The sequence below is a fragment of the Marmota flaviventris genome, chromosome 4 (assembly GCF_047511675.1).
Source record: "Marmota flaviventris isolate mMarFla1 chromosome 4, mMarFla1.hap1, whole genome shotgun sequence".
In the NCBI taxonomy this organism is placed as follows: domain Eukaryota; kingdom Metazoa; phylum Chordata; class Mammalia; order Rodentia; family Sciuridae; genus Marmota; species Marmota flaviventris.
This window is the reverse complement of record NC_092501.1, coordinates 32,643,399-32,671,249: the sequence shown is the minus strand read 5'-3', so window position 1 is coordinate 32,671,249 and position 27,851 is coordinate 32,643,399. Positions and strand designations below refer to the sequence as shown.

The 27,851-nt window shown below is 36.7% G+C and overlaps 2 protein-coding genes across 4 annotated transcripts in view; both read left to right on the top strand.

Annotated features, from left to right (window-relative positions):
* The window catches only part of LOC114096414 (cytochrome P450 2C18-like), a 32,586-nt gene extending 25,778 nt beyond the window's left edge, over positions 1–6,808 (top strand). For both annotated transcript variants that reach the window (XM_027939915.3, XM_027939914.3), the window contains exons 8-9: positions 4,285–4,426; positions 6,283–6,808. In XM_027939915.3, the coding sequence (XP_027795716.2) occupies positions 4,285–4,426; positions 6,283–6,464 (324 nt within the window). In that variant the 3' untranslated portion in view covers positions 6,465–6,808. The remainder of the gene's footprint in view (positions 1–4,284; positions 4,427–6,282) is intronic.
* An 11,957-nt stretch (positions 6,809–18,765) lies between these two features.
* LOC114096444 (cytochrome P450 2C55) overlaps positions 18,766–27,851 on the top strand; it is a 29,213-nt gene continuing 20,127 nt past the window's right edge. Inside the window, exons 1-3 of one of the 2 annotated variants that reach the window (XM_027939952.3) lie at positions 18,766–18,948; positions 20,058–20,220; positions 20,367–20,516. In XM_027939952.3, the coding sequence (XP_027795753.2) occupies positions 18,781–18,948; positions 20,058–20,220; positions 20,367–20,516 (481 nt within the window). In that variant the 5' untranslated portion in view covers positions 18,766–18,780. The remainder of the gene's footprint in view (positions 18,949–20,057; positions 20,221–20,366; positions 20,517–27,851) is intronic. The other variant, XM_027939951.2, reaches the window with a different exon arrangement.

Sequence of the window (27,851 nt, the reverse complement as noted above, 5' to 3'; positions counted from 1 at the left end):
GATGTTAATGTGACTTGTATACTTTTAAAAATACCTTCTTTATTTCTTTGTTTCTGGTATATGGCGATAAAATTTACATGTGAGGACTTTACATCTAGAAACCTTGCTAAATTCACTTATCATTGCTAACAATTTGTAGATTGATTTATAATTTTTGTGTATAGGATTCTGTGATCTGGTTAATATTTGTTTTATTTGCCCTATTCTTTTACTTTTATGCCTTCTTTTTAATCAAAATGCATGTACAATTTGATCAAATATATTCTCTATATCTGTCAATATTGCCATATATTTGGTCTGCCTGTACATACAGAATAACTATGTAGGTGTTTGTGTTTGTATGTATTTAAAAAATTCATACACCCACAGCTCAGTTTGAATTGCTAAGTTTTGTTCAGAGTGTTTGTATTTATATTTATAATTAGTCTCCAATATTTTTTTTTCTCAAATTTTCTTTTTCAAATTTTTGGCATCAGGATAGTGATGGCTTTGCAAAATAAGGTAGGTAATATTCCCTGCTGTGGCTACATTCATTTGTCTTTACTTCATTATCTGTACTTTTTTGTGTTCATTTGCTTTACAGTGACAAATAAGTTTTGTTTTGGTGTCAATTATTACATTTGAACAAATGCAGAATCTTAGATGAGGTTTATTTGTTCATAAAGTACTTGCCTCTCCTCCACTCGGCAGATGAATTCTTCCCTTCTTGCAGAATATAATATGAAAAATTGACTGTAGCCATTAGCTAACCTTTCTGATCATGTAGGGTGTATTCCAGGAATGTAAGGATGGTTTAATATATAATCAATAAATGTAATACATCATATCAACAAAATGAAGGACAAAAAACCCATATGATTTTCTCAATATGTACAGAAAAGCCTTTGATAAAATTCAACATCCCCTTATGATCAAAAGCCCTCAATAAATTAGATAAAGAATGAATGTACATCAGCATAATAGAGGCTAAATATGATAGAACCACAACAACATCATATTGAATGGGGAAGAGCTGAAATCATGTCCCATAAGATCAGGATGCCTGCTTATGCTATTCTTAGTCAACATAGCTGAGGACAAGTCAGCAAGAGAAAGGCATCCAAATAATAAGAAAATAAGAGGTCAAATTATCCTCTGTTTGCAGATATGATTTTATATAGAGAAAAATCTGAAACTCTCCAGTTATATCTGACAAATTCAGTAAAGTTGCAGGATAAAAATCAACATACAAAAATCATATACATATGTGATATATTATATCGCATACATGTGCATTTATATATATGTGCACCTATTTTTAGGTGAATTATGTGTATAAAAAAACTGGACTGATTTCTAAACTGTATGAACCTTTCACAAAAGAAGTTTTGATAGTGGAATTATGTCAAACTAAAAAGCTTCTCTTCAGCCAAGGAAATGATTTAACAGAGTGGGGAAACGAACAGTTGAGAAAGTATTTTAAAACTATTTGTTCAATAAGGGATTAATATTCAGAATATGAACTTGTGATCCTCCTGCCTCAAATCTCGTAAGCTGCTGGGATTACAGTCTGGCTCTTATTGCTGTATCTTAAGTTTGCTCCTTTTTATTATGAATGGGATTCCATAAGGAGTATCAAACATTGGTTATTGGTTTGAAGTTCACTAATTGATGGACATTTGGTATATTTCCAGTTTTTAACTACTTGACTACAGGTGGTATGCACATTTGCATGCAGGTTCTTATGTGGACATGTTTTCCTTTCTACTGGAGAATACCTAGGAATGGGAATTTTTGCTTACGTGGTTACTTTAGGCCAAACCACCAAATGGTCTTGTGATGTGGCTGTGCTGTTTTAAATCTCCCTTCCAGGTATCCCACATCCCTTGTCGTTGTTAGTCTTTTTGTATTTTGGCCACTGCAGTGGTACCACATTTTTGTTTTCCCTTCTATTTTCTTCATAAATAATGTTGGCTTCTTCTCATATGTTGATTGGCCATTCATATATCTTCTTTGTTAATGTGTCTGTTCAAATTATATGCCTATTTTTTATTGGGTTGTTTATATTCCTATTTTTAAGTTTTTTAAAAAAATTAAAACTCATTATGGTAGATAAGTTTTGCAAATATTTATTCTCAGTCTGTGTGCCTTTTTTTTTTAAATTTTCTTTTCTTTCTTAAGAATGTTCCTAATATAAACAATATAAACCCTAAAAACAAATGTTTGCTATTAAGATGTTTACAGTTTGATCACAATGTACAGAAATGGTGAATTTAATTATTATCTTGATTTATTCATATATTGACAGGCATCTGGGCTAATTCCCTGATTTGGCTAATGTGAATTGTGTTGCTATAAACATCGAAGTGAATGTATTGCTATATTATGCTGATTTTAGTTTTATTTTTAGGATAAATGCCAAGGAGAAAATGAGTGTATTGGTAGATTTACTCTTAGTTTTTTAAGGAATTTCCACACTGCTTTCCAGAGTGGTTGTACTAATTTATAGTGCCACTAACAATGCAGCTGTGTACTCTGACACTTTTTGAAGAGTTCAATCCATGGTCATATAAAATGTTCCTCAGCTTGATTTTGTGTGGTTGTTTTCTTGGATATTAGAAATCAGTTTTGTGTTTTGGAAAAGAACATTATATGGGTGATATCATGGATGTCCCACTGCATCAGATTATGGCTGATGGCACATGATTTCAGTTTGTCCCATTATTGGTGCTACTAAGATTCACACTTAGTATGGGGATGTGTGCCAGATCTCTTTATTGCTGAGGTTCTGTTATTAAAGTAAAAATAAAAAATAAGTTCAGAAGATTCTTCTTATTTAAGACATTATGAATAACCTGTTTCCAAATAACTCAACCAACAAGTTTTTATTTTTATTTTTTAAAATTATTTATTTATTTTTCTCTTCTTCTTCTTCTTCTTATTATTATTATGCATTACAATTCTTAATACACCTTTATACAACAATTTATCATATCTCTGTATACAAGATGTGTTGACACAAAATTCACATCTTCATACATGTATTTTGTACAATGATGAGGGTCTCCTTCCACCATCCATGTAATTCCCCTTCTCCCCCCTTTCCTTCCCACTCCTCTTCCCTATCTAGAGGTAATTTTCTTCCCATGCTCTTCCTCCCTACCCCATTTTGAGTCACCCCCCTTATATCAGAGAAGACATTTGACCTTTGTTTTTTGGGGGGATTGGCTAACTTCACTTAGTATAACCTGCTCTAATGCCATCCATTTCCCTGCAAATGCCGTGATTTTATTATTTTTTTAGTGCTGAGTAATATTCCATTGTTTATAAATGCCACATTTTTTTCCCATCCATTCATCCATGTTATTTTACTTTAGTTGTAGATGGACACATATATTTATGTATGTATGTATGTATGTATGTATGTATGTATGTATGTGGTGCTGAGGACCGAACCCAGTGTCTCACATATGAGAGGCAAGTGCTCAACCAGTGAGCCACAGCCCCAGCCCTCAACCAACAGTTTTAACATTAATTGATGATCCGTGCCCGACTTGATCCTACCTAAATTGTTGCAAAATGATGACTTTTCTAATTTTCACCCTGATGTGTTTTTAAGATAGGATTAATCTGTGAAGAGTTCCTCCATGTTTGATATCAAAATAAACATTACATTCCAATGATAAGCGCTCAATAGGTGTTAGTGTACTTGTTAATATCTCACCAATAGTCATTTAAAATCAGACCAGATCTCTAAAAAATCCACAATTATTTATTTATTTAAATAAATAATTCTAAATACTCCTGACTTTTCAAGAGTGAGCCCAAAATTCTATTGTAAACCATAAACCACATGTGAGATATGCAAAAACTGAATTGATGAAATAGAGCAACATGTGGAGACAGACACCAAGGTCCCAGCTTGGTGCTAAGTAGAATTCAGAAGGTCTAGCATCCATATTCCCAAGTACTCAGCCCTACAACTGCTCACAGAGGATGCTTTCACAAAATTACTGCTTGTGGCCTTAAACTCTTGCTTGGTTTGTCTTTCTGGAATTGTCACTGCTTGTCCTTGGACCTGGGTTTCCTCAAATATACATCAGATGAATTCCATTATTTCTTTCCATTTGACTTAATTTTTTTTAATTGTTGATGGAGCTTTATTTTATTTATTTATTTATATGCAGTGCTGAGAATCAAACCCGGTGCCTCACACGTGCTAGGCAAGCGCTCTACCACTGAGCCACAACCCCAACCCTCCATTCAACTTCTTTATTACTAATTTTATCTGTCTGTTGTTTCCAGGGAACAAGAATAATAACATCACTGACTTCCGTGCTGCATGACAATAAGGAATTCCCTAATCCAGAGGTGTTCGACCCTGGGCACTTTCTGGATGAGAGTGGCAACTTTAAGAAAAGTGACTACTTTATGCCTTTCTCATCAGGTAATAAAAATTCATTTCAATTTGTAACTTTAGGGAACAAGATAATTTTTTTTAGGAACAGATGCAACTTACATGGGTGCCTCCTTTGGAGCTGGTAAATTTGCTCATTGTACATTATCAAATTGGAGCTCCACTCCAATACCCTTGCACTTTCCCTTATTAGTGATGCATCTTCACTACTGGGTCCCTTTGGTGGTACTTTGCGGAATGTCTGACCCAGTTTTTCCAATGGATAAAGTTATGGCATAGTTTGGTTGAATTGTGCCTCTAGCTGTATCAACAATCTACTCAGCTGAAACTTCTAAGAGTATCACTCTTAGATGCCAAATAGCCTAGCATACATAATGGGCTCTTAAGAATCTCACTCCTGAGTTAGGAAGCAGATGAACAAACAGATCATTGTAATCTAGATCATTGTAATCATTGAAACCTGTGCTGTGAGAGAGGGAAACACAGGTTTCTAGGGAGGCAGAGGGTGAATTTGCTTTCATTCTGCTTTTTTTTTTTTTTTTAGTATTTTTATTAGTTGTTGATGAACTTATTAATTTATTTGTTTGTATGTGGAGCTGAGAATTGAACCCAGTGCCTCACACATGCTAGGCAAGTGCTCTATCACTGAGCCACAATCCCAGCCCTCATTCTGCTTTTTTATATCCAAAAACATTCTAACAAGGGTGTCGGGAGCCACTCTGGAAATACACGCCGTTAAGTCCTGAGCAAGAGATACTAAACAATTATTGTGCCCCACAATAATTTGGGCTTTACCTCTGCTCAGATAATAAGGCGTGGCTCCAGGAGTAGGCACTACCTGGTGGGATTGAGTTACACTCACCTATTCCTTTGTAATCCTACCTCTTGCCCTTTTTGGGATAGAATGTTCCATGGAATCTCCCCTTGTATGTCTCCTATATAAGAATAAAGAATTCCAGTGGCTCTCTCTTTCCACGGACCCTTAAGGTCGGAGAGTCACCTTGGATTTTGAAAAGGTACTTCTTTTGTGTGTTTCCGTGCTTCCTTTGCTGTTTTCTTAAGTTATTGGAATAGTCAGATTTGTGAACCCAGCACAGGTCGCCAGCTAGGATAGAAGGCGATACAAGGGAAAGAGGGTTGAGCTGGCTTACAGGAGGTGAGGAGCAAGGGAAGAAGAGAAGGCAGGGCACCTTACAGAAGTAATGGAGTCCAGGAGAGAATGTTTTCTATAGATCTAGGGGGTTAGAGCATACCAGATAAATGAAGGCTGAACAAAACCTTGGGAATGTGGAAGGATAGTCTGCAGAGATTCCAGAGCACCATCCTCTTCCTCTTCTCATGATCATGCATTTGGGAATTCTGTCTCATCGTTAAATTGTGTGTGCTGAGACTCTAGACATGGAATAACCTTCATTTTTTTTGCCATGGATTTTGATGCCCATGTTGGGCCTGGCACTGCCCATATCCAGATGTTAAGGACGGAGCCCTTCTTTTAAGTCACTCATATTTAGCTGGATAAAACAAAATAAGAGAAAATAGGATTGGAAGTGAGCCATGCTTCTGTGGAAGCATGACTATTATGAGAAAACTTATAGAGGGTGAGAGTCCACCACCTTCTAAGCATGCATTGTAAAGAGGATATGACAGGGACATAGGTCATGAAGGAAGTATAAGAGCAAAAACCTGTCTAGCACAGGGTGCCTGATAAAATGAGATACAAGTGGGTAGCGACTGTGACTAATCTTCTGTGCATCTGTCTCTCCAACCATTCTGTCTTTGACCCATACACATAAGTAATCGTTCATCATATAAGTTACTGAATATTCTTTATAACATTTCAGAACCTAATGTTTAAGGAGGGAAAACTCTGTGTTTGTCATCTTTAGGAAAACGTATATGTTTGGGAGAGGGCCTGGCCCGCATGGAGCTGTTTTTGTTCCTGACCACCATTTTACAGAATTTTAAGCTGAAACCTGTGATTGACCCCAAGGACATCGACACCACCCCCATTGCCAATTCATTTGGCCGTGTGCCACCTTTGTACCAGCTCTGCTTCATTCCTGTCTGAAGAAGGGCTACTGGCTGCTGCTGTGCCACACCTGCCACTTCTCCTCCTTGGAGGCATCATCCCCCTTCTCACTCTCAGGGATACCTTCTCTCAGCTCTGTCTCACATCTCCATCCCCTCCTGATCCAGTGAACATGCAGCCTTCATTAAGGAGTGTTTTCTGGATCACTGCATAAATAAATCTGCTATTCCCTGTACTCTGTAACTCTTGCATCGACCACCACAGGTTCTAATACTCAGTTACTAATATGCTATCATGGTAAAACAGCACAATAACTAATCTATGACAATTCGGAGCCATGAATTCCCTGCATGTTCTGAATAAAATGTACTGTTGTTGCTGGATCCGTTCTCAGAAATTTATTGTTGTGCAAAATGCAGAATTAAAAAAAAATAGGTCAAAACCACACTGAGATAACCACTTTGCATACATGAGGATGGCTGTTACAAGAGGGAGGGAAGGAGACAGAACAAGAACAAGGAAACAGGAGTGTTGGTGAGAATGTATAGAGGTTGGAAGGCCTGTGCACATGTGGAGAATGAAAAATGATGCAGCCACTGTGAAACAGAGTACAGTGAGTGGTTCCTAAACAAATTAAAATTGAATGATCATGTGATCCAATGATTCTACTTCTGGTTACATCCTCATGTGAAATAATTGCAGTGTATTGAAAAGTATTTACACCCCATTTTTATACCACAAATCTCTTCACCAGTCCACACCCAAATATGGGTGTCTTAAAAAGTTGCTGACATCGATTATTTCCTAGAAGTATCTCTTGCTTTTCTTTACCACAGTGGTCCAGAATACTTAATGGAGGAGGAAGAAACTTTTTTTGTTGTTTTTGTTTGTATGTTTTTTGTTTGTTTATTTGTTTTGGGTGTATGTGATGCTAGAAATTAAATTCAGGGCATCCCTAATGCTAGGCAAAAGCTCTGTCAGCTGAATTACACCCCAGACCATGAAAGAGTGTTTTGATACTTCCAATGACTCTGTTGCCTGGGTGGCTCATAGGAAATATCATATCTAGGGAATAGTGAGCTGACTTGATGAATTAAAATTTGCTACTTACAAAAAAGTATCATGACATTATCTTCACGAAATTATATTATCTTCAAATTAAGAAATTCCACTTCTGAATAAACCCAAAAGAAATGAAAACAGGTTATCAAAGAGAAATTTATATCTCCATATTCATAGCAGAATTATTTACAATAGCTAAAAGGTAGAAACATCCCATGTGTCCATTGAGGAAGAAAAAGATAAAGTTTGGTATACACGTGAATGGAATATTATTCAGGCTTAAGAAGAGAGAAAATTCTGACACATACTATGACATGGATGAAATTTGAAGACATTATTTTGTGAAATAATCCAGAAATAGAAGGACCAATACTGGGAATGTAAGTATGAGTTGTCAGAAACAGGCAAATGCGTAGAACAGAAAAGTCTCTGTGGGTTATTATGTGGGTGGTTTTCAGGGGCAGGGGAAAGTTGAGAATGAGGAGTTATTGTTTAATGATACAAAGTTCAGTGTTGCAAGATGAACAGAGTTCTGAAGACAGTGATAATGGTTGCATAATAAGATGAATCTATTTAATGCCACTAACCTGTATAATAACAAGGGCTAAAATAGTAAATTTTATTCATATATTGCCATAATTAAAAATGATTTACTACCCTAAAACATTTACTACTTAATATTATGTAGATGGTACAATGGAATGTGGGTAGAGGTTGGGAAGGGTAGGCAGGGGAGGGTGCATATAAGGAGGTTGGATTTCATTAGTGCATTCTATTCATGTGTAAAAATATCACAATGAGCCCTTTAACATGTGCAATTTGCATGTGTTAATAAAAATGAAGTAAAATATAAGAAAGAATGAGAATATATTAAATTGTGTTTATTTAATAAAGCTATCCTAAAAACTATAATGTAATCAAGATGCAAAAGACTCAAGAGAAGGACTGCCTAGTGTGCGCAAGGCCCTGGGTTGCATCTGCAGCACTGGGGGTGTGGGGGTGGAAGCACAGGTGAAATCACTCCTGGGGCAAGTGCTGGTCTGTACTCAGAGACCTCACTCTTTGTAGTTCCTTTTTATGGGTATCTCTTCTGAAATTTGGCTGGTTTAGGTGACTCTCCAGGAATTTCCATGGACTATGATAGTCAAGCCAAAGTGACTCCATTTCGTTTTGTAACTCCATTTTGTAAAACAACCATGCCAAGTAGAAGGGTCATGACCAGGGCAAGATGTTCTTTTCCTTTTGCTATAGAAACCTTTAAGAACACAGAACTACCTAATGGGACATTGTTTCTGTAACTAGGGTAATGGGGCTCTGTTTCTGTAACTTGGATGACTGGGATAATTGTGATTGGCTGAGCATCCCTCCACCTGACTGCATTCTCCTGCTTCTGTAACTTGGCTTGCTTGCATTGGCTAGACCCCCAAATGTCCCTTTTGTGGTTTTCAGGCTTATAAAGAGCACCCTTGCAATTGTTCAGGAATGATCAGGGGAACAACTTTATGTTCTGGTCAGTTGCCACCAGTGTGCTTCAATAAAGGCTTGATTCGATTATACGTGAGTGGTCTGGAAGTTAATTTATGAAACCCCAGGATGAAGCTTTAACTATAACAGACTATGTTCTTGGAACTAATTTTCCAAATTGAAATGTGTTATCCATAGAAAGGTGGGACTGATGAAGCTGCTCCACCCTGACCAGAGGGATTAGTTTCCCACAGTATCATTGAACTTAAATGAAAGGGCCTATTTCCTTCCAACTCCTACCTCCTCAATGAGTCACTGGGAGTAGTGTGGGAAGATGGTTTATTCTGGTTTCAAGGCTCTGACCCAGTACCTTGGCAAATCCTTTGACAGTGAAAAGTGGGGAACCCAGAGGGACCACACCTAGAGACCAGGTTCCTCACAGAGCTTTCATCCTCAGGATCTACTCCAGGACCCTGTGCTTTGTAGATATTGTTTCTAAAAGAGCAAGGACTCAGATTCAACTCTTGGGAAAAGGAGAAAACCTCCTCTTATTAAAAAAAAAATTGAAAATACCCACTTTGGGCCCCGGGAAAACAGATTGGGGAATAAAGTTGAAGGACATTTTGGAGGATCTCAAAAGAGAGGTGAAGTGTCCTTTTGTCTTAGGAAGAACATCCTGCATACAGGAATCAGGAATCACTTGGCTCCCTGCCAAGTGCCCAATTATTCATAATTTGAAGCTCTAGCTTACTCATATTTGGGTGTTTTATTTTTTTTTAATTTGTTGGTGCATGATAGTTAAACATACTATTGGGTTCATTTTGACCTAAGTATGCAATCATGGAATTTAATTTGCTCCAATTCAAACCCAGTATTTCCCCTTTCCCTCTCTTCCCCCAATCTGTTTCCTCTATCCTATGGGTTTTTCATACATATATGAAAATATATAAAATATATATATATATATATATATATATATATATATATATATATATATGAAAAACCCATAGGATAGAGTGAAAAGATATATTTATATATATTTTAAATTGGTGCATTATAGATGTACATAAAGGTGAAATTCACTGTAGTATATTCATATGTGTACATAGGATAGTTTGGTCAGTTTCATTCTGTTGTTCCTCCCTTCTCCTATCCTTCTTCCTTCCCCTTCAATCCCCTTTCTTTACTCCACTGATCTCTTTTCTATTTTGATGGTGTTCCCTGCCCTGCCTTTATCTAGCTTATTTCTAGAAATAAGACTCTGGCTTATTTCACTTAGCATGATGTTCTCCATTTCCATCCATTTGTTAGCAAATGCCATTATTTCATTCTTCTTTATGGCTGAATAAAACTCCATTGTGTACATATATGACATTTTCTTAGTCCATTTGTCTTTTGGCAGATATTTGGCTTATTCCATAACCTGGTTATGGTGACTTGCACTGCTATAAACGTTGATGTGGTTGTGTCACTGTAGTACACTGATTTTAAGTCCTTTGGATATATACTGAGTGGTGGGATAGATGAGTCAAATGGTACTATTATAAAGAATCTCCATACTGCTTTCCAGAGTAGTTGTACTAGTTACATTCCTACCAGCAATGTATAAATGTACCTTTTCCCCCACAACTTTTCCCACATTTACTTTTGATCTTATTCTTGATCGTTGCCCTTCTGACTGGAGTGACATGAAAGCTCAGTGTAGTTTTGACTAGCATTTCCCTTATGGTTAAAAATCGTGAACATTTTTTCTATATTTATTGGCCATTTGTATTTCTTTTTTTTTTTTTTTGAGAAATCTCTATTCAGCTTTTTTCCCTTTTGGTATTAAGTTTTTAAAGTTCTTTATATATTCTGGATATTAATCCCTTTTCTGAGGAGCAGCTGGCAAAAATCTCCCATTCTGTAGGCTCTGTCTTCATGTTCTTAATTCATTTGGTTGAAGAAGCTTTTTAATTAGATGTTGTATTACTTATTAATTCTTGGTTTATTTCTTTGCATTAAAAGTCTGGTTAAGGATGTCAGTACCTATGCCAATATGTTGGAGTGTTGGGGCTACATTTTCTTCTGGCACTTGCAGAGTTTATGGTATAATTCCTAGGTCTTCGATCCACTTTAAGTCAAGTTTTGTGCAGGTTAGAGACAGAGGTCTAGTTTTATTGTTCTCCATATGGATATCCAGTTTTACTAGCACCGTTTGCTAAAAAGGCTAATTTTTCTCCAATGTATGTTTTTAGCTGTCATGTACACATGACGGTATCTATGTATGTTTGTTTCTGTGTCTTTTATTCCATTGATCTTCATGTCTGTTTTGGTGCCAATACCATGCTGCTTTTGTTACTGTAGATCTGTAATATAATTTGAAGTCCAGTAGTGTGATGCCTCTAGCATCACTCTTCTTGTTCAGGATTGCTGTGCTATTCTGGGTCTTCTATTATTCCAAATGAATTTTAGAACATTTTTTCTAGTTCTGTGAAGAATGTCATTGACATTTTAATAAGGATTACATTGAATCTGTACAATGCTTTTGATAGTATGGCCATTTTGACATTAATTCTGCCTATCCAATAACATGAGAGGTCTTTCCATCTTCTTGTATCTTTTTCAATTTATTTCTTTGATATTCTATAGTTTTTTTGTAGAGGTCTTTCACCTCTGTTATGGTTTAGATATGATATGTCTCTCAAAACTCATGTGTGAGTCAATGCAAAAGGATTTAGAGGTGAGATGATTGACTTATGAGAGCTTTAACCTACAGTGTGTTAATCAATTGATAGGGATTAACTGGAATGTAACCATAGATAGATAGGGTTGGCTGGAGGAGGTGGATCATTTGGAGTCTGTCTTTGGGGTTTATACTTTGTACTTATTGAGTAGAGCTTCCTCTCTCTGCTTCCTGGTGCCACATTTCCAGCTGATTTCCTTCACCATGTACTTCTGCCATGATTTTCAGCCTTATCCCAGGCCCAGAGGAATGAAGCCAGCTGTCTATTGACTGAGACTTCTGAAACCATGAGTCCTCGGATAGACTTTTTCTCCCTAAAATTGTTCTTGTCATGTATTTTGGTCATAGAGGAAAGAAGCTAACTAAAACAACCTCCTTGGTTAGATTAATTCCATGTATTATTTTATTTCTTTGAGGTTATTATGGATGGATCTGCTGCCTTACTAAATTGTTTATCAGCTCTAAAAGTTTTATGGTGGTGTTTTTTGAGTCTTCTAAATATAGGATCATATTGTGAGCGAATAGAGATAATTTGACTTTGTCTTTTCCTATTTGTATCCCTTTTATTTCATTCTTTTGCCTGATTGCTGTGGCTAGAGTTTCTAGAACTATGTTGAATAGGAGTGGTGAGAATGGACATCTTTGTCATATTATTCTTTTTGGAGGAAATGTTTTCAATTTTTCTCTAGTCAGTGTGATGTTGGCCTTTGTCATAAGTCTGCACTAAAAACATACTCAATGAACTATTTCATAGAGAAGAATTGAAAAAAAATTAAAACCAGCAAAGGGATGAATTTTACTAGAAGAATAGTTAATTAAAGGTGAATCAAGTCTGAATGAAGAATTGGAAATATATAAAAAGAGGAAATAAAAATCCTGTCTGTAAAATAACACGGAATAAATGGTATAAACTCTCCAACCAAAAGACATAGATTGGCAGATTGGGTTAAAAATATGACTCAACCATATGCTGTTTATGAGAGACTCTTTGTACAGGTAAAGACATCTACAGACTGAAGGTGCAAGGATGGAAAAAGGTATACCATGCAAATGGAAACTGAAAGCAAGCAGGATAGCTACTATGATATCAGACAAAGTATACACCAAACCAAAATTAATCAGAATAGACAAAGAAAGTCACTTCATATTGGTTAATAATCATTAAGATATAATGATTGTTAGTATTTATGCCCCAAACAACAGAGTACCTACTTATATAGAACAAACTCTTCTCAATATAAAGAATCAAAAAACTGCAATACAATAATAGTGAGTGATTTTAGCACACTTATCTCACCATTAGATAGGTCATGCAGATATAAACTAATACTCTTCAGAACTAAAAATATTATTAAAATACTATTAATCAAATCAAATCAGATATCTATAGAATATTTCATCCATCAACAACTGAATTAACCTTCTCAGTGGCTCATGGAACTTTTTCTAAATACATCATATTTTAGTACAAAAAAGCTAATCTTAGCAAATAAAAAAATAATTCTTTGCTTCTTGTCAGATCATAATGAAGTGAAATTAGAAATCAACATTAAAAACCGGAAACCACAGTAATACCTGGAAATTAAATAATATACTTTTGAATGAGTAATGGATCATAGAAGAAATAAGGGGAGTAATAAAAAATATTCTTAGAAATAATTAAAAATAGAGTTATTATGATAATCTTTGGGACACTATAAAAGCAGTTCTAAGAGAAACTGAGCACTGAGTTCCTACATTAAAAATAGAAAGATACTGAATAAATAAATTAATGTTATACCTCAAGCCCCTAGAAAAAGAACAAACTAATACCCAACTTAGTAGAAGAAAGGAAATAATTAAGATCAGAACTGAAATTAATGAAATTGAGAATAAAAAAGATACAGAGCACCTATGAAACAATTTTTTTTTGGTACTGGCATTGAACTCAGGGGCACTCAACCACTGAGCCACATCTCTAGCCCTATTTTGTATTTTATTTAGAGTCATGTTCTCACTGAGTTGCTTAGTGCTCTACTGTTGCTGAGTCTGGCTTTTAACTCCTGATCCTCCTGTCTCAGCCCCCACCCACCAGCTGCTGAGATTATCGGCATACTCCATTGCACTAGGCAAAAGTTGTTTTTTTGAAAAGATAAATAAGACTCTTAGCCAAACTTAAAACAAACAAACAAACAAAGACTCAAATCAATGAAACCAGAGATGAAAAATGATACATAACATCACAGATACTTTTGAAATCCTGAGGATCATTAAAAACTATTTCAAAAATTAATACTCTAATAAGCTAGACAATATCTTGACGATATTGACAAATTCTCAAACATATAGGAACCATGAGGATATAGAAAATGTAAAAGGTTGATATCAGATATTGAAAATGAAGTTGGTATTAAAAGCCTTCCAACAAAGAAAAGCCCTGGACCAGTTGGGTGGTTCTTTGTCTCATGTCTGCCACATTCTGTCCTCATATGAAGTTTCTTTTAGCCTCTCAAGCTCTCAACCAACAATCATGAGCTTTTAGTTCCTGGGACAGAATTTGCCATTGAGATGAGAAAATGACCCTTTTGAGCACTTTTTCCTAGAACTTTGATACCCTTTCTGTGGGTCTCTTGCTCTTCATTTCTTAGCTCATGGAGTCATTTTCATCTGAACTTCTCAAATCTTATTTATTTATGTATTTTTACATGAGCTCTCTTATTATTATTATTTTTTGCATTATAATTCTTAATACACCTTTATACCACAATTTATCATATCTATGTATACAAGATAAGTTGATCTCAAATCTTATAGCAAGCCATGATTTGCCTTTACTGATAATGGCCAATGTCTGTTTCTTCTTTGAATAGAATTCTACCTTTTCATTTTCTCTCTCCACAAGAGATTTGCTGTATTCTCAATGCACATATTTTCTACCTCTGTTTCCTGAGAAGTGCTGGATCTTGTAACATCCTCATAAGCAATAAAAACACCCAATGCACTGTTATTAACTCCAAATCAGATTTTAAAATAAAGAAAATAAGACTCTTTGGAGAAATGGCTACTTGCAAAGTAGGCGGAGGGAACATACAAATGAGCCTAGAGTATGTTGCTGCCTCCCAAAGTAAGGAATTGTTTGAGGATTATTGGTGACATGGAAAAAGGCACAAAATATAGTCATTAGGAGACAAGTTGAGCACCCAATATATAATAATAATAATGGATTATAACCCACTGACACAATTGAATCCTTGATTCCTTATTGATTCAGAGAAATGACCAGCTTGAAAATTTGATGTGGGATAGTTAAAGAATTTAAAAGAATCCTTCGACAGCATACTTCCAAAGAACAAAATTGAGAGGAATAAAGTGGAGAATTCTGCCAGAAATATCTGAACCTACTAATCAAATAAACATTCCTAATGAAATAGATACAATTGTTTATCACCTAGAAAGGGAAGAAAATGTCATACTGTGACCTTTCTTCCAGAAATTCTTAAGATGAATTTAATTAGTAGGAAACTGATTAATAAATTCAAATTGAGGGGCATTTTATAAACATGAAGTCTATGCTCTTAAAGAGTGTCAAGGTCATGTAAGTGAAGATTGAAGAAGTGTCCTAGAGTCTTCTAAAAAGATGTGACAAATAGTTATAACATGATTCTGGATTCTCTACTAAGTTTTTAATGGAATATAATGGATATCTTTGGAACTCATTGATTAAATACCATTAGGAATAAGGATTAGAAAGTCCCAATATATCAATACTTAATTCCTGATTTTAATACTTTGAGTATAATTGTACAGTAAAAAAACCTTTTTTTAAATAAAATATACACTAAAATATTTCTGGATTTCTGGTCTTTGGGAACATGGTGTTAATTTACCCATTTTTTTTTGAACACTGGGGATTGAACTCAGGGGACTTGACCACTGAGCCACATCCCTAGCCCTATTTTATATTTTATTTAGAGACAGAGTCTCACTGAGTTTCTATAGGACCTCACTTTTGCTGAGGCTGGCTTTCAAGTTGCAATCCTTCTGCCTCAGCCTACAGAGCTGCTGAGATTAGAGACATGTGCCACTGTGCCCAGCTATTAATTTATTTTCAAATGGTTCAAGCAAAAAGTTCCCTGTATATAGTAACAATTTCTTTTCTGTTGTGATTATTAAAAAAATGAATCCAGTTGTAGGCATATATGTGTATGTGTATACAAATATATATATTTATTTTATATTATATAGATAATTGTGTGTGTCTCTACGTGTGTGTGTGTATATATATATATATATATATATATATATATATATATATATATATATAAAATACCTAGAGTTTTATAAATGAAAGGAACATCCAGTAGCATTAAATTTTATGGAAATTCAAATTAAAACTTAAATAAAATACAATGATATAATCTACCAGAATGGTTAAAATGAAATAAAGACAGATTATTCTAGGTACTGTCAATAACTTGTAGCAACTGGCATTCTTAGAGTGTAATTAAAAATTGGTTCAATAATCTGAGTTTTTTGTCAATATTACTTAGAGTGAATATATGCATATTCAGCAATTCCACTCATAGATATGTATTGAACACAAATGCACTCCATTGGGATATCCAAAGGACATAAATAGAAATGTTTATATTAGCACTATTCAAAATAGTCCTACACTGGAAACAATCCAAGTGTCCATAACAATATCATGGGAAAATAACTTTTATGGAATAAAATTAATTATGTAATTATTAACTAAATTAGTATATATTTTGAAAGTCTCTGAGACTCATTTGTGTGTTCCCTCTCTGTATTCTGCAATTAGCCATTTCTCTAAATACTCCTCATTCCTTTATTTGAAAATCTGGTTTAGAGTCAATATCAATGCAATGGGTGTGTTTATTGCTGTGAAGATGTTACAGAAACCACCAAAGACCATGCCTATTATTTCCACATTAATTTTTCATCACTGTAAAGAAATACCTAACAGAGTCTATTATGAAAAAGAGGTTTTTGTTTTTTCCCCCCACAGTTCTGGAGGTTCAAAGTCCAAGCCCATAGGGCAAACTCAGTGGAGAGGGCTGCCCCAAGGAATGAAATGATGACTCTAAATAGAGTTACTGTGGTTCTGATAGAGTTTAGAGCTATGAGAGTAAGGCAGCAAATTACTGTTTTTCTTTGCCCTGCATAAAGCATTCACTAAGCCCTGTGTTGAATTGATTAATAAATGTGATGTGTCATTTTAATAAACTTGTAGTGTAATAATTAACTAAATTAATGTTTATTTTGAAAGTCTGAGACTGAATCATGAAATATTGAATCAAAGGACATGTGGATGTTAGTAAATCCCGTGGAAGTGAATGTTTGGTGTGGAGGGAAGGGTGCAAGAGTCAGGAAGGTGGGATCCAGCCTCAGCTCTCCCTCCTACAGGTCTCTGTATCCTTGGCCAAGGCAATGCATCTCTAAGGCCCAACTCTTCAGCTCCACAGTGAGAATAATTTATCTTAGGCAAAGGAAATTGAGAGAATCAAAAGGGATATGACAGGTGTGATAATCCTCTGTAAATCCTCAGAATCCCTGTAAACATGACTGATAAATCCTTATGTAATTAATTCTTCACAGATTTAATTTTTTAAAAATTAAAGGTGCTTAGAAATAACTGCACTAGTCAATTTAGGATGAATGTGATGATATTGTTAGAAAACAAGCCTCTGCATAAGCTTTTTCATTACCTGTCTAATAATATATATCATTCCAGTCAATTTTAAATGCTGGTGACCCCTAAATATCTTATCCTACTCAGGTCCACATGTTGGGGACATTCTGTGCTGTGCACTTAAAGACTTCCCTACCTCCGTGTTCTTCTGTCTGTAATTTTACTTTATACAAGCATTGCCATTACCTCCGTGTTCTTCTGTCTGTAATTTTTTTTTGGTATGAGCATTGCCATTAGTGGTGTACATTATTTCACCGATATTTAGACCCTCATGACCACTGAATGTCATCTTCTGTTCAGGTTTGCACAATGGGGTCCTTCTGTGCTGTGTGTACTATTGAAAGATAGTCTCTGTCTCCCCCACCCACCACCAAAGCACATGCTTATTGTTCGTTCTATCATCTTCCTTCTTTTCTCCTCCGAAATTTTCTGAGATTGGTTCTTCCCTCCATTGCACTAAGCAAGTTTTCCTTCTGTAGTGATAGAGAGGAGAGAAACCCTATCTGATTTCCTCACTAGAGAGTGTATGGTTTTTATTTTGTGAACAGCTTGTGGGTGGTTTATATTCACAATAACTAAAGTTTTTCGGTTTTGCTAAAATTGTTCTCCAGGCAGCTGTGGGGAAGCCATAGCCTACCACAACTGGCATTGGAAGAGCTCATTCCAATCCCAGTTCTGCCGCCACCTCTGAGCTGTGTGACACGGACGGTCTCTTGTTCTCTCAAATTCTGCTTTCCTTATTTGAAAAGTAAAAAAAAAAATAATAATAATAATAATAATAATAACCTCTGTCTTCAATTCCTCTAGAAAGCACTTATTAGTAAAAGAAATGTATATTAGCTAGTTACTTGATACATGTTCAGTCATTCAAGACTTATAATAGCTCTTACCTGTTTAAGCAACTGTAATGTTAGTACAGCAGAATAAAATATTTAAAAAGAGTAATGGTATGAAGAGTTTGAGAGTCATGACTGGGTAATCATTATTTTACATGCAAGGAATAAAACACATGGATTGACCTAAATGTCAGAAATTTCCAACTGGTTGTCAGTCTAAGAATTGAGAAGGTTGAACAATTTTTCAACAAAAAATTTTTCTCATTGGTTCTCAATTCTGGGTGCACGTTGGAAACAATGGGGTGTTTTAAAAACATTAAAAATAGTACCTAGGATTCACCCCAGACTAGGTACGCTAGAGTCTCCAGGGTGGGGCTGTGGGAAGGAGTGCAAGTGTAGGGAACACCTTATTTTCATGTTTTTTTCCATGGGTCGAAGTCCACTCAGAAGAGAGATTAAAGGACAATCAGCTCATGGGCCACTTATGTGTCAAAGAGCCACAAGTTAGCAGGGAGTGTTATAAAAGCTGTGGATTGCAGGCTCACAGCTGTTTCAGTTAGAAGAGAAGGTTCAATGGACCTAGTCGTGGCCTTGGTCCTTGGTGTTTCCTGTCTGCTTCTCCTCTCAGCATGGAGACAGAGCTCTGGGAGGGGGAAGCTCCCTCCTGGCCCTACTCCTCTCCCAATTATTGGAAATATCCTGCAGATAGATGTTAAGAACATCAGCAAATCCTTAACGCATGTAAGTATGCTTTGTGCTCCTTCAGTGGCTTGCAAAGGATGAATAATTCACTCTTTTAAATAAAATATACCAATGGAGGCAAATTGTTAAAAGATATTTTTATAAGGCAAATACTCCCTGTGGATTATTAGTTTTGATTTGTCACTGTCAGATAAAGTGAAATTATAATAATGCATTTTGCTAGGAGAGAAATAATTAAATTGTGTGGTAGATTCAAAATGATAAAGTACTAAGCTTCTTTGATTCATAGTCATTTGCTATGACTTTTTGCCTGAAGGTAAGTGACAGCACAAATGTTTTGAGATTAGAGATTTTATTCAAGAAGTCCTTTACTGAACATGGTGTATATTTTGTTTAGATTAGCCATGATAAACTTCTCCACAGAAGCAAATTTATCTGTTGTCAAGGAAATACCTATGGGTCTATAAAAACATATGTGAATAAAAGAAAGAATTTATGAGAGCCAGCTGAGTGGCATCAGAATGCTTTTGGGCACTGCATAGAGTTCCTGTCTGTGACCTATGAATGTCCAGTGTGGAAGGAATTGTCCTTCTATGGAATGCTTCATGTCCTGATATTTCTCTGTTGTGACCACTCTCTTCCCGAGTTAATAATATTGGTGGATCTCAAACTGGTCTATGCATTAGAATCATCTGGAGGGATGTTTAAAAATGGAGATCAGGTGACTCTCAAGCAATGTCCAACAGCAGCTATTCTAGGCATTGGTGACTGATACAAATTGCTCAGTTACCAGAAGTTGACAAATTTGGATATTCTGTTTATTAGCTATGGGAAACTGAAATGAATCTGAAAGTCTTTGAACCTCAGTCTCTTTACCTGTAAAACAGTAAATAAATCTGTCTCAAGGTACTGATTAATTGTGACCGTTCACATAGTAATTTCCCTGACAATTTCCTGGCAAATGAGTCATTATGTATGTGGCGGCTGTAACAATCAACAACTACCATCTTATTTATGTATAAAATTCAGCAAGATTGAAAATTGTGTTTGGTAGAATAAAAATAGCAACAACATAATAATGTTAGTTGGAATCATGAACATTTTGAAATTATGACTTGCTAATATTTGCATTTCTTTCCTATTTCCAGCTGTCAAAAGTCTATGGCCCTGTGTTTACACTGTATTTGGGCAGGAAGCCCATGGTGGTGGTGCATGGCTATGAAGCTGTGAAGGAAGCCCTGGATGATCTAGGAGAGGCGTTTTCTGGAAGAGGCACTTTCCCAGTAATTGAAAGACTTAATAATGAACTTGGTGAGTGTGAATGTGCATGAGTGTGCAAGTGTGTTTCAGGCAGTGGTCCTGGGGATGAGATTTGAGCTCTTCAGACAGATCTTGGCTGCCCTGTGTCATTTTTCTCTTCTTTGCTTTGGATTTCTCTCTATATTTCATTCTGTTAGGAGTCATTTTCAGCAATGGAACAAAATGGAAGGAGCTCCGACGCTTCTCCCTCATGACCCTGAGGAATTTTGGGATGGGAAAGAGGAGCATTGAAGACCGCGTTCAAGAGGAAGCCCGCTGCCTTGTGGAGGAGTTGAGGAAGAACAGTGGTGGGTGACTCTTATGTTATTCACCTCAACACACTGCTCTCTTCTCTTATGAGGTCCTTCCAAACATTGCAGGGGTGGCCGGATATTTCATCCTTGGGTGGTGATTTCTATCTCTCATGGGGAGGAGGCAATGGTGTGAGGCAGAGAGCCAATGGGGCTTTCGTGTTTGTATGTTTGTTTTTTTGTTCATGATGACTATGAATGAAGTGTAGGTAAAACACTCATTGAATCCCACATTTTCCCCAGCTTATTTATTTGTTTTCAAATCCATATATCATGAAGACAGAAAGTTCTGAGACTCAATACAAAAAAAAAGTCATTAAAGACTAACATTTTTCCTGTCATGTAATTGTGGATCAACTATTTCTAGAGCATTTTATCAGGGAGCACTTGTCAAGTAGATATGGGGAATGACCTCATCACATCTTTATGGAGCATAAGAAAGTGACATGTGCTGTCACTTAATTGTTTCATATTTGTTCCATCAGCCTCACTGACATGTCTGGGTTTGTTTTATGACCCATGCCTGCAATTTCTGACAGGAGTGGTGCTTTTCTGTGATTTATTTGCCTAGGCATCTCTTAGTGCAGGACTCATCTATTGTGTTCCCTGTAAACAATGAACTATTTTTTTGGCTGCTACAAAATATTTAATTTAAAAAAATTTTAATTTATTATATATGACAGTGGAATGCATTGCAATTCATATTATACATATAGAGCACAATTTTTCATATCTCTGGTTGTATACAAAGTATATTCACACCAATTCATGTCTTCATACATGTACTTTGGATAATGATGTCCATCACATTCCACCATCCTTGCTAATCCCCTGTCCCCTTCCTTTCCCTCCCACCCCTCTGCCCTATCTAGAATTCATCTATTCCTTCCATGTTCCCTGTCCCTGCCCCACTATGAGTCAGCCTCCTTATATCAGAGAAAACATTTGGCATTTGTTTTTTGGGATTGGCTAACTTCACTTAGCATTTTCTTCACCAACATCATCCATTTACCTGCAAATGCCATGATTTTATTTTCTCTTATTGCTGAGTAATATTCCATTGTGTAGAAATGCCACATTTTTTTAATCCATTCATCTACTGAAGGGCATCTAGGTTGGCTCCAGAGTTCAGCTATTGTGAATTGTGCTGCTATAAACATTGATGTGGCTGTGACCCTGTAGTATGCTGTTTTTTAAGTCCTTTGGGTCTAGACCAAGGAATGGGATAGCTGGGTCAAAAGGTGGTTCCATTCCCAGTTTTCCAAGGAATCTGAATACTGCTTTCCATATTGGCTGCACCATTTTGCAGTGACACCAGCAATATATGAGTGTGCCTTTTCCCTGATATTCTCGCCAACACTTATTGTTGTTTTTAATCTCCTCCTTGATGTATTTTGCAACCCATTGTTCATTCAGTAGCATATTGTCTAGTCTTCAGGAGTTGGAGTAATTTTTATTTTGTCATTGGCTTCTAATTTCATTCCATTATGATTTGATAAAATGCAGGGTAGTATTTCTACTTTTTTGTATCTGTTAAGAGTTGCTTTGTGGCATATATGGTCTATTTTAGACCATTGTCTAAAATGGTCTAAATACACTTTCTTCTCAGCACATGTGCTGAAAAGAAAGTGTTTTCACTTGATGAAGTGTATTCACTTGATGAAGTATAAAATATTCTATATATATCAGTTAAGTCAAAGTTATTGATTGTATTATTGAGATCTGTAGTTTCTTTATTCAACTTTTGTTTCAACGATTTGTCCAATGGTGAGAGAGATGTGTTAAAGTCACCTAAGATTATTGTGTTGTGGTCAATTTGACTCTTCACTTGAGAAGAATTTGTTTGATGAACAAAGATGCTCAATCGTTTGGTGCATATATATTTATAATTGTTATGTCTTGTTGGTGTATGGTTCCCTTGAGCAGTATGAAATGTCTTTCTTCATCCCTTTTAACTAACTTTATCATGAAGTCTACTTTATTTGATATGAGGATGGAAACCCCTGCTTGCTTCCACAGTCCATGTGAGTAGCATGAGTTTTCCCAATCTTTCACCTTCAGTCTGTGGATGTCTTTTCTATCAGATGAGTCTTCTGGAGGCAGCATATTGTTGTTTTTGTTTTTATTTTCTGTCAGCCAATGTCTTTTGATTGGTGATTTTAGGTCATTAACATTCAGGGTTATTATTGAGACATGGTTTGTATTCCCAGCCATATTTGTTTATTTTTGTTATTTAACTTTACTTGTTTTCTCCTTTGATTAGTTTTTCCTCTAGGGTACTACCTCTCTGCTGATTTTCATTATTGTTTTTCATTTACTCTTCATGGAATATTTTGCCAAGGATGTTTTGTAGTGCCAGTTTTCTAGCTACAAATTCTTTTTTTTTTAAAAGAGAGAGAGAGAGAGAGAGAGAGAGAGAGAGAGAGAGAGAGAGAATGAGAATTTTAATATTTATTTTTTAGTTCTTGGTGGACACAACATCTTTGTTTTTGTATGTGGTGCTGAGGATCAAACCCCGGGCCGCACGCATGCCAGGCAAGCGTGCTACTGCTTGAGCCACATCCCCAGCCCAAGCTACAAATTCTTTTAACTTTCATTTATCATGGAAGATTATTTTGTCATCAAATCTAAAGCTTAATTTTGCTGGATACAAGATTCTTGGTTGGCATCCATTTTCTTTCAGAGCTTGATATATGTTTTTTCAGGATCTTCTAGCTTTCAGGGTCTATGTTGAAAAATATGCTGTTATCCTAAATTGTTTTCTCCCTATATGTAATCTGATTTTGTTCTCTTGTGGTTTTTAAAATTCTGTCCTTATTCTGTATGTTGGGCATTTTCTTTATAACGTGCCTTGGTGTGGATCTGTTGTGATTTTGTACATTTGGCATCCTGTAGGCTTATTAAGTTTGGTTTTTCAACTCATTCTTCATGTTTGGAAAGTTTTCTGAAATTATTTCATTGAATAGATTGTTCATTCTTTTGGTTTGGAACTCTATGTCTTCCTCTTTCCCAATAACTCTTAAATTTGGTCTTTTTATGCTATCCCATATTTCTTGAATGTTCTGCTCATGGTTTCTTACCATTTTTACTGTGTGGTCTACGCTCTTTTCAAGATTATATATTTTGTCTTCATTGTCTGATGTCCTGTCTTCCAAGTGATCTACTCTGTTGGTGAAGCTTTCAATTGGTTTATTGTTGCTTTCATTTCAAGGATTTCTGTTTCTTTTCTTTTTTTTTTTTTCTGGAACCTCTATCTCCCTGTTGGAGTATCTTTTGCTTTCTGTATTTGTTCATGTAGCTCCTTGTCAAAATGATATTCTGCTGCCTGTATTTGCTCTCTTTTATCATCCTTAAATTCACAGGATGATATGCACATTTTAATTATGTACATCCTGAACTCCTTCTCTGTCATTTCATCTGCTGTGCTGGCCATGGATGCTAATGATGTATTTTCTTGATTTGTTTGGGGCACTTTCTTCCCTTGTCTTTTCATGTTGCTCGTGTGTCTTCCCTTCTAGCTCTGTGGGCCTGGGGTGTTATTGTTTTAACCCTATAGGCTTATAGTGCTTCTGTATGGTTCCAATACCTCTCCTTTATGGGGAAGGACAACATTAACAGATTCCACTATCAACAATATACCACCTATGAACAATTCGTTGCTATTAAGATGTTTACAGTTTGGTCAATGTACAGAAATGTTGAATTATATTATTATCTATAATATAATCAGTAGGTTTGTAAAAGGGTTTACAGTTTCTGAAAAGGTGGACAATGAACTGGGGGTGAGACATAGGACAATATGCTGAGGAGGTAGTATGTGAGGATGTAGAGTTAATATATCTTAGGAAGTGTGAAAGAGAAATCTAATGAAGAGGATTAGTAGCAAGAGAATAGAGAGGAAGTAATTTTGGGTAGACAAGTAAGTGGGAAGTCAGTAGAGTACATAAAACAAACACACATATGTATTCAGAAAAATAAAGGATGTTAAAATAGTAACAATTGGAGGGGAAAAGAAAAAGAAAAAAAAAAAAAGGCCTATACAACACACCTATAGTGTATTATTCAAATGCCCCAGTCCTCAAAATCCTAAATCATGCAAAGTACTTGGTTTCACATATGTTGGGGATGTGAGGCCAGGAGGATAGAGGGAGAGAAGAAAAAGAGAAAAATTAAAAAAGTCTCCAAGGAAGAAACCAGGATTGTTGATATCTTAGAGCAGTATCTTTTGTGCTTCCCTTCTCATCCAATAGGTGGTGTTGTCTGTTGTTAGCTGATATCTCTTCCCTCAGAATGGTGAAGGTAACCAGGGTGGAAAGACTGGTCCTGTTGTAGGGTGCCTGGAAGTGAGGAGTGGGTCCCGCCAGTCCCTACAGGGAGACTACACCTCATGGTTCTCTTTTTGGGTCTGCTCATATGACTTGAGCATTGGGTCCTATCTCCCTTTATCTTGCCTGAAGATTTCCCAGTTCCTGATCTCTCCATTAGTCTCTAAACTTTAGCCCCATCTCCCTCTCCCTTAGTAGTTCCCAATTGAGGGACCTCTCTCACCAGGGCTTCCAGGGGCTGCTCCAGGGTCACACTGTGCACCTGTACCACTGAGAGCTGTTTTGTGTTGGGCAGTTACTGTGCTGGGGAAAAGGGGGGAGTTGGAAAGTAGGCACCTGGCCAGCTGGAGTTCCGATCTGGGAACTTCCTCCACCAAATATGGTGAGGAAGGTAAGCCAAGATGGAGGCGGTCTGCTTCCAGCGCCGGGTTTTGGGTTGGGTGGGGAGAGCCGGGCAATGGCATTGTGTGATGTGTTCAGAAATGAGCTCTGTAACATTCAGTACTGTGGCTTTGGCTGCCTTCAGAGCCTGTGAGATGTCCCCAGGTGCATACAGATTACCATGTAGGGGATGGGACTATGGCAGTAGCTGCGGAGTTGAGTCGCCAGATGGAGGCGACCCAGGGATCCCCTTATTGGTAGATGGGGGTCCACAGGGGAGTGGCGGCTGGAGTTCCTGAGGGTAGGTAGCATCTAAGTGTCCTGCGTGGAGTGGAGTGGAGTGGCATCTGGGAGTTCTGCAGCGGTGCTAAGGTGCTTGCAAGCCCTAGTACTTTGGGAGTTGGTTGTCAGGAGCCAGAGTCCTCCTTGAATGCTGAGGTCAAGAGTCCTGCAAGGGGGCACAGCACTGGTGATTTCTGCATGAGAGAAGCTGTATAGGGGTCCTCTATCACTCTCAGAGAAGCTACATTCTCCTTGCTCTTAATCATCCCAGGGACAGCTATGGAATAACTATTGATGATCTCTATAGTCCCGAGCCCACTGAAATTATTCAGATTATCCAATGAGATACACAGTGTACCTACCCTACTTCACTCATTCCTTCTGTTGCAAACTCCAATGAGGTTTTTGCTCCATGACTTCCCCTTGCTTCTTTTGCCTCCTGATGGAATTGGCCCTGTGGGGACTGGCATTTTTTATTTGGGGACTGTAATAACTACCAGTCTTTTCAATGGTTATGATCTCCTGCTTTTTTGTCTTCAGCACATCCAAGCAAAAACAGGATCCCAGGAGCATCTTAAAACTATTTAGTTTGGGGTTAGAGGTTTTATGGTAATTACTTACCCCCAGTGCAAACTCTATTCATCTATGACATATTGATTTCCAGCTTGAAATTACCCTAAAATATACTAAGTTTTTTTCTAAATGAAGGGAAAGATTGAAAATCAGATTTTTTTGTGTGTGAAACAAACACATTCACAGAGAGAAATTTCAAATTATTCCTTATCTTCCAAAGTAAAATAAGAATTTTTTTCTTGAAAGCTTAATGCCCTAGGATTTCACCTGAAAAAGAGCCAGACATAAGAGTTGTTAACTAAACAGTTTTCTATTATTTAATTCCCTATTATTTCTTCATAACACTTTTCATTCAAATTCCACTTAATTATATCTATAATGCATATTTGGGGGCTTTTACATATAAAGGTTTTTTTTTTTGGCTAATTTTGTTACAGAAATTTTATTTAAATGTTGCCCATTCAAAAAAGAAAAATTTCCCATTTTCTTTTCTGTAAAATTATGGAATAGACCTAAATGATGTTCAAATTTAAAATTCGTAATAACATACTTTGCAATGGGCAAAGGTGTGACTTTGCAGTTGAGAGGGAGAAATAAAGAACGACCATGCGCTTCTGCCCCTTTTCAATGCTTTATTCACTCAAATCACTCAATACAATTCCACTCTATCGGTTATTAATCAAGAAAATGACACTCCTGGGGCTGGGGTTGTGGCTCAGCAGTAGAGTGCTCACCTAGTGCGTGTGAGGTGCTGGGTTCGATCTTCAGCACCACATAAATATAAAATAAATAAACAGAACAAAGGTATTGTGTTCAACTACAACTAAAAAATATTTTTAAAAAAGAAAATGACAATCCTTAATGCTGGGCACTGCAATAGACATAATTAATTCAAAGCAAACAATTCTAAGTTAATTCTAAGCACACTGCAAACACACTTAATCATGACAGACTCATTACAGACATTCCCTCTGCGTGCTAAGCTCAAGTGCCAGATCTAAAGTCTCAAGCCTAGGCCTTAAGTCCAGCAGATGCACACTCACTCAGACCACGGTGATCAGGTCAGGAACCAATGGAGGATTCTCCTGGGGTGACACTGATGGCCGCTGAGGAGACCATCATAAGGAGAAGTCGCTGCTCACCAGGATCAAGATATGGCTGTAGAGTTTCAGAGTGGTGAGGATGATGCAGAGGATCAGGCAGATGATGAGAAGAGTTGGGATGTTAGTCCAGGTCCTCATCAGGCTCTCTGGCATGTGGGGGCATCAGTGTATAGCTGGCTGAATGTCTGTTCATTTGCTCCTTCACTTATGCTAGATTTTGGGGCTTCTACTCACCCTTTTGATCCCTATCAGCCGCTACTGGGTTTCTCAGTGAGGTCTTTTGATTCTGGGATCAGGACTACTGTACCAGTGAGTTGAGGCCTGATTTCTTGCCTCTGACTTTATCAGGACAAAGGCAAATGACAGTGACTTCACTCTGAGTTTTTATCGGGGTTGTGGAAAGTGACTTGCTTTTATCAGGCTCTGCCTGATGACAATATTAGAGGGCTCTGTAGGCTTGCTTGGTGGGGACTGTGGTTTTATTTTAAAATGGAGTTACTTGGGTTAAGGCCCTTCTTAGGTTAAGGCCATTCTTACACATTCAGTATTCTGTTGATAGATAACTACATAGAGCAATAACCCATATTTCCACAGGAGCCCAAGATTTGCCCAAATACAGTAAAGGTGGACTCTGTGATGACGGATAGAGCAGGAGATTCTTTTTTTTT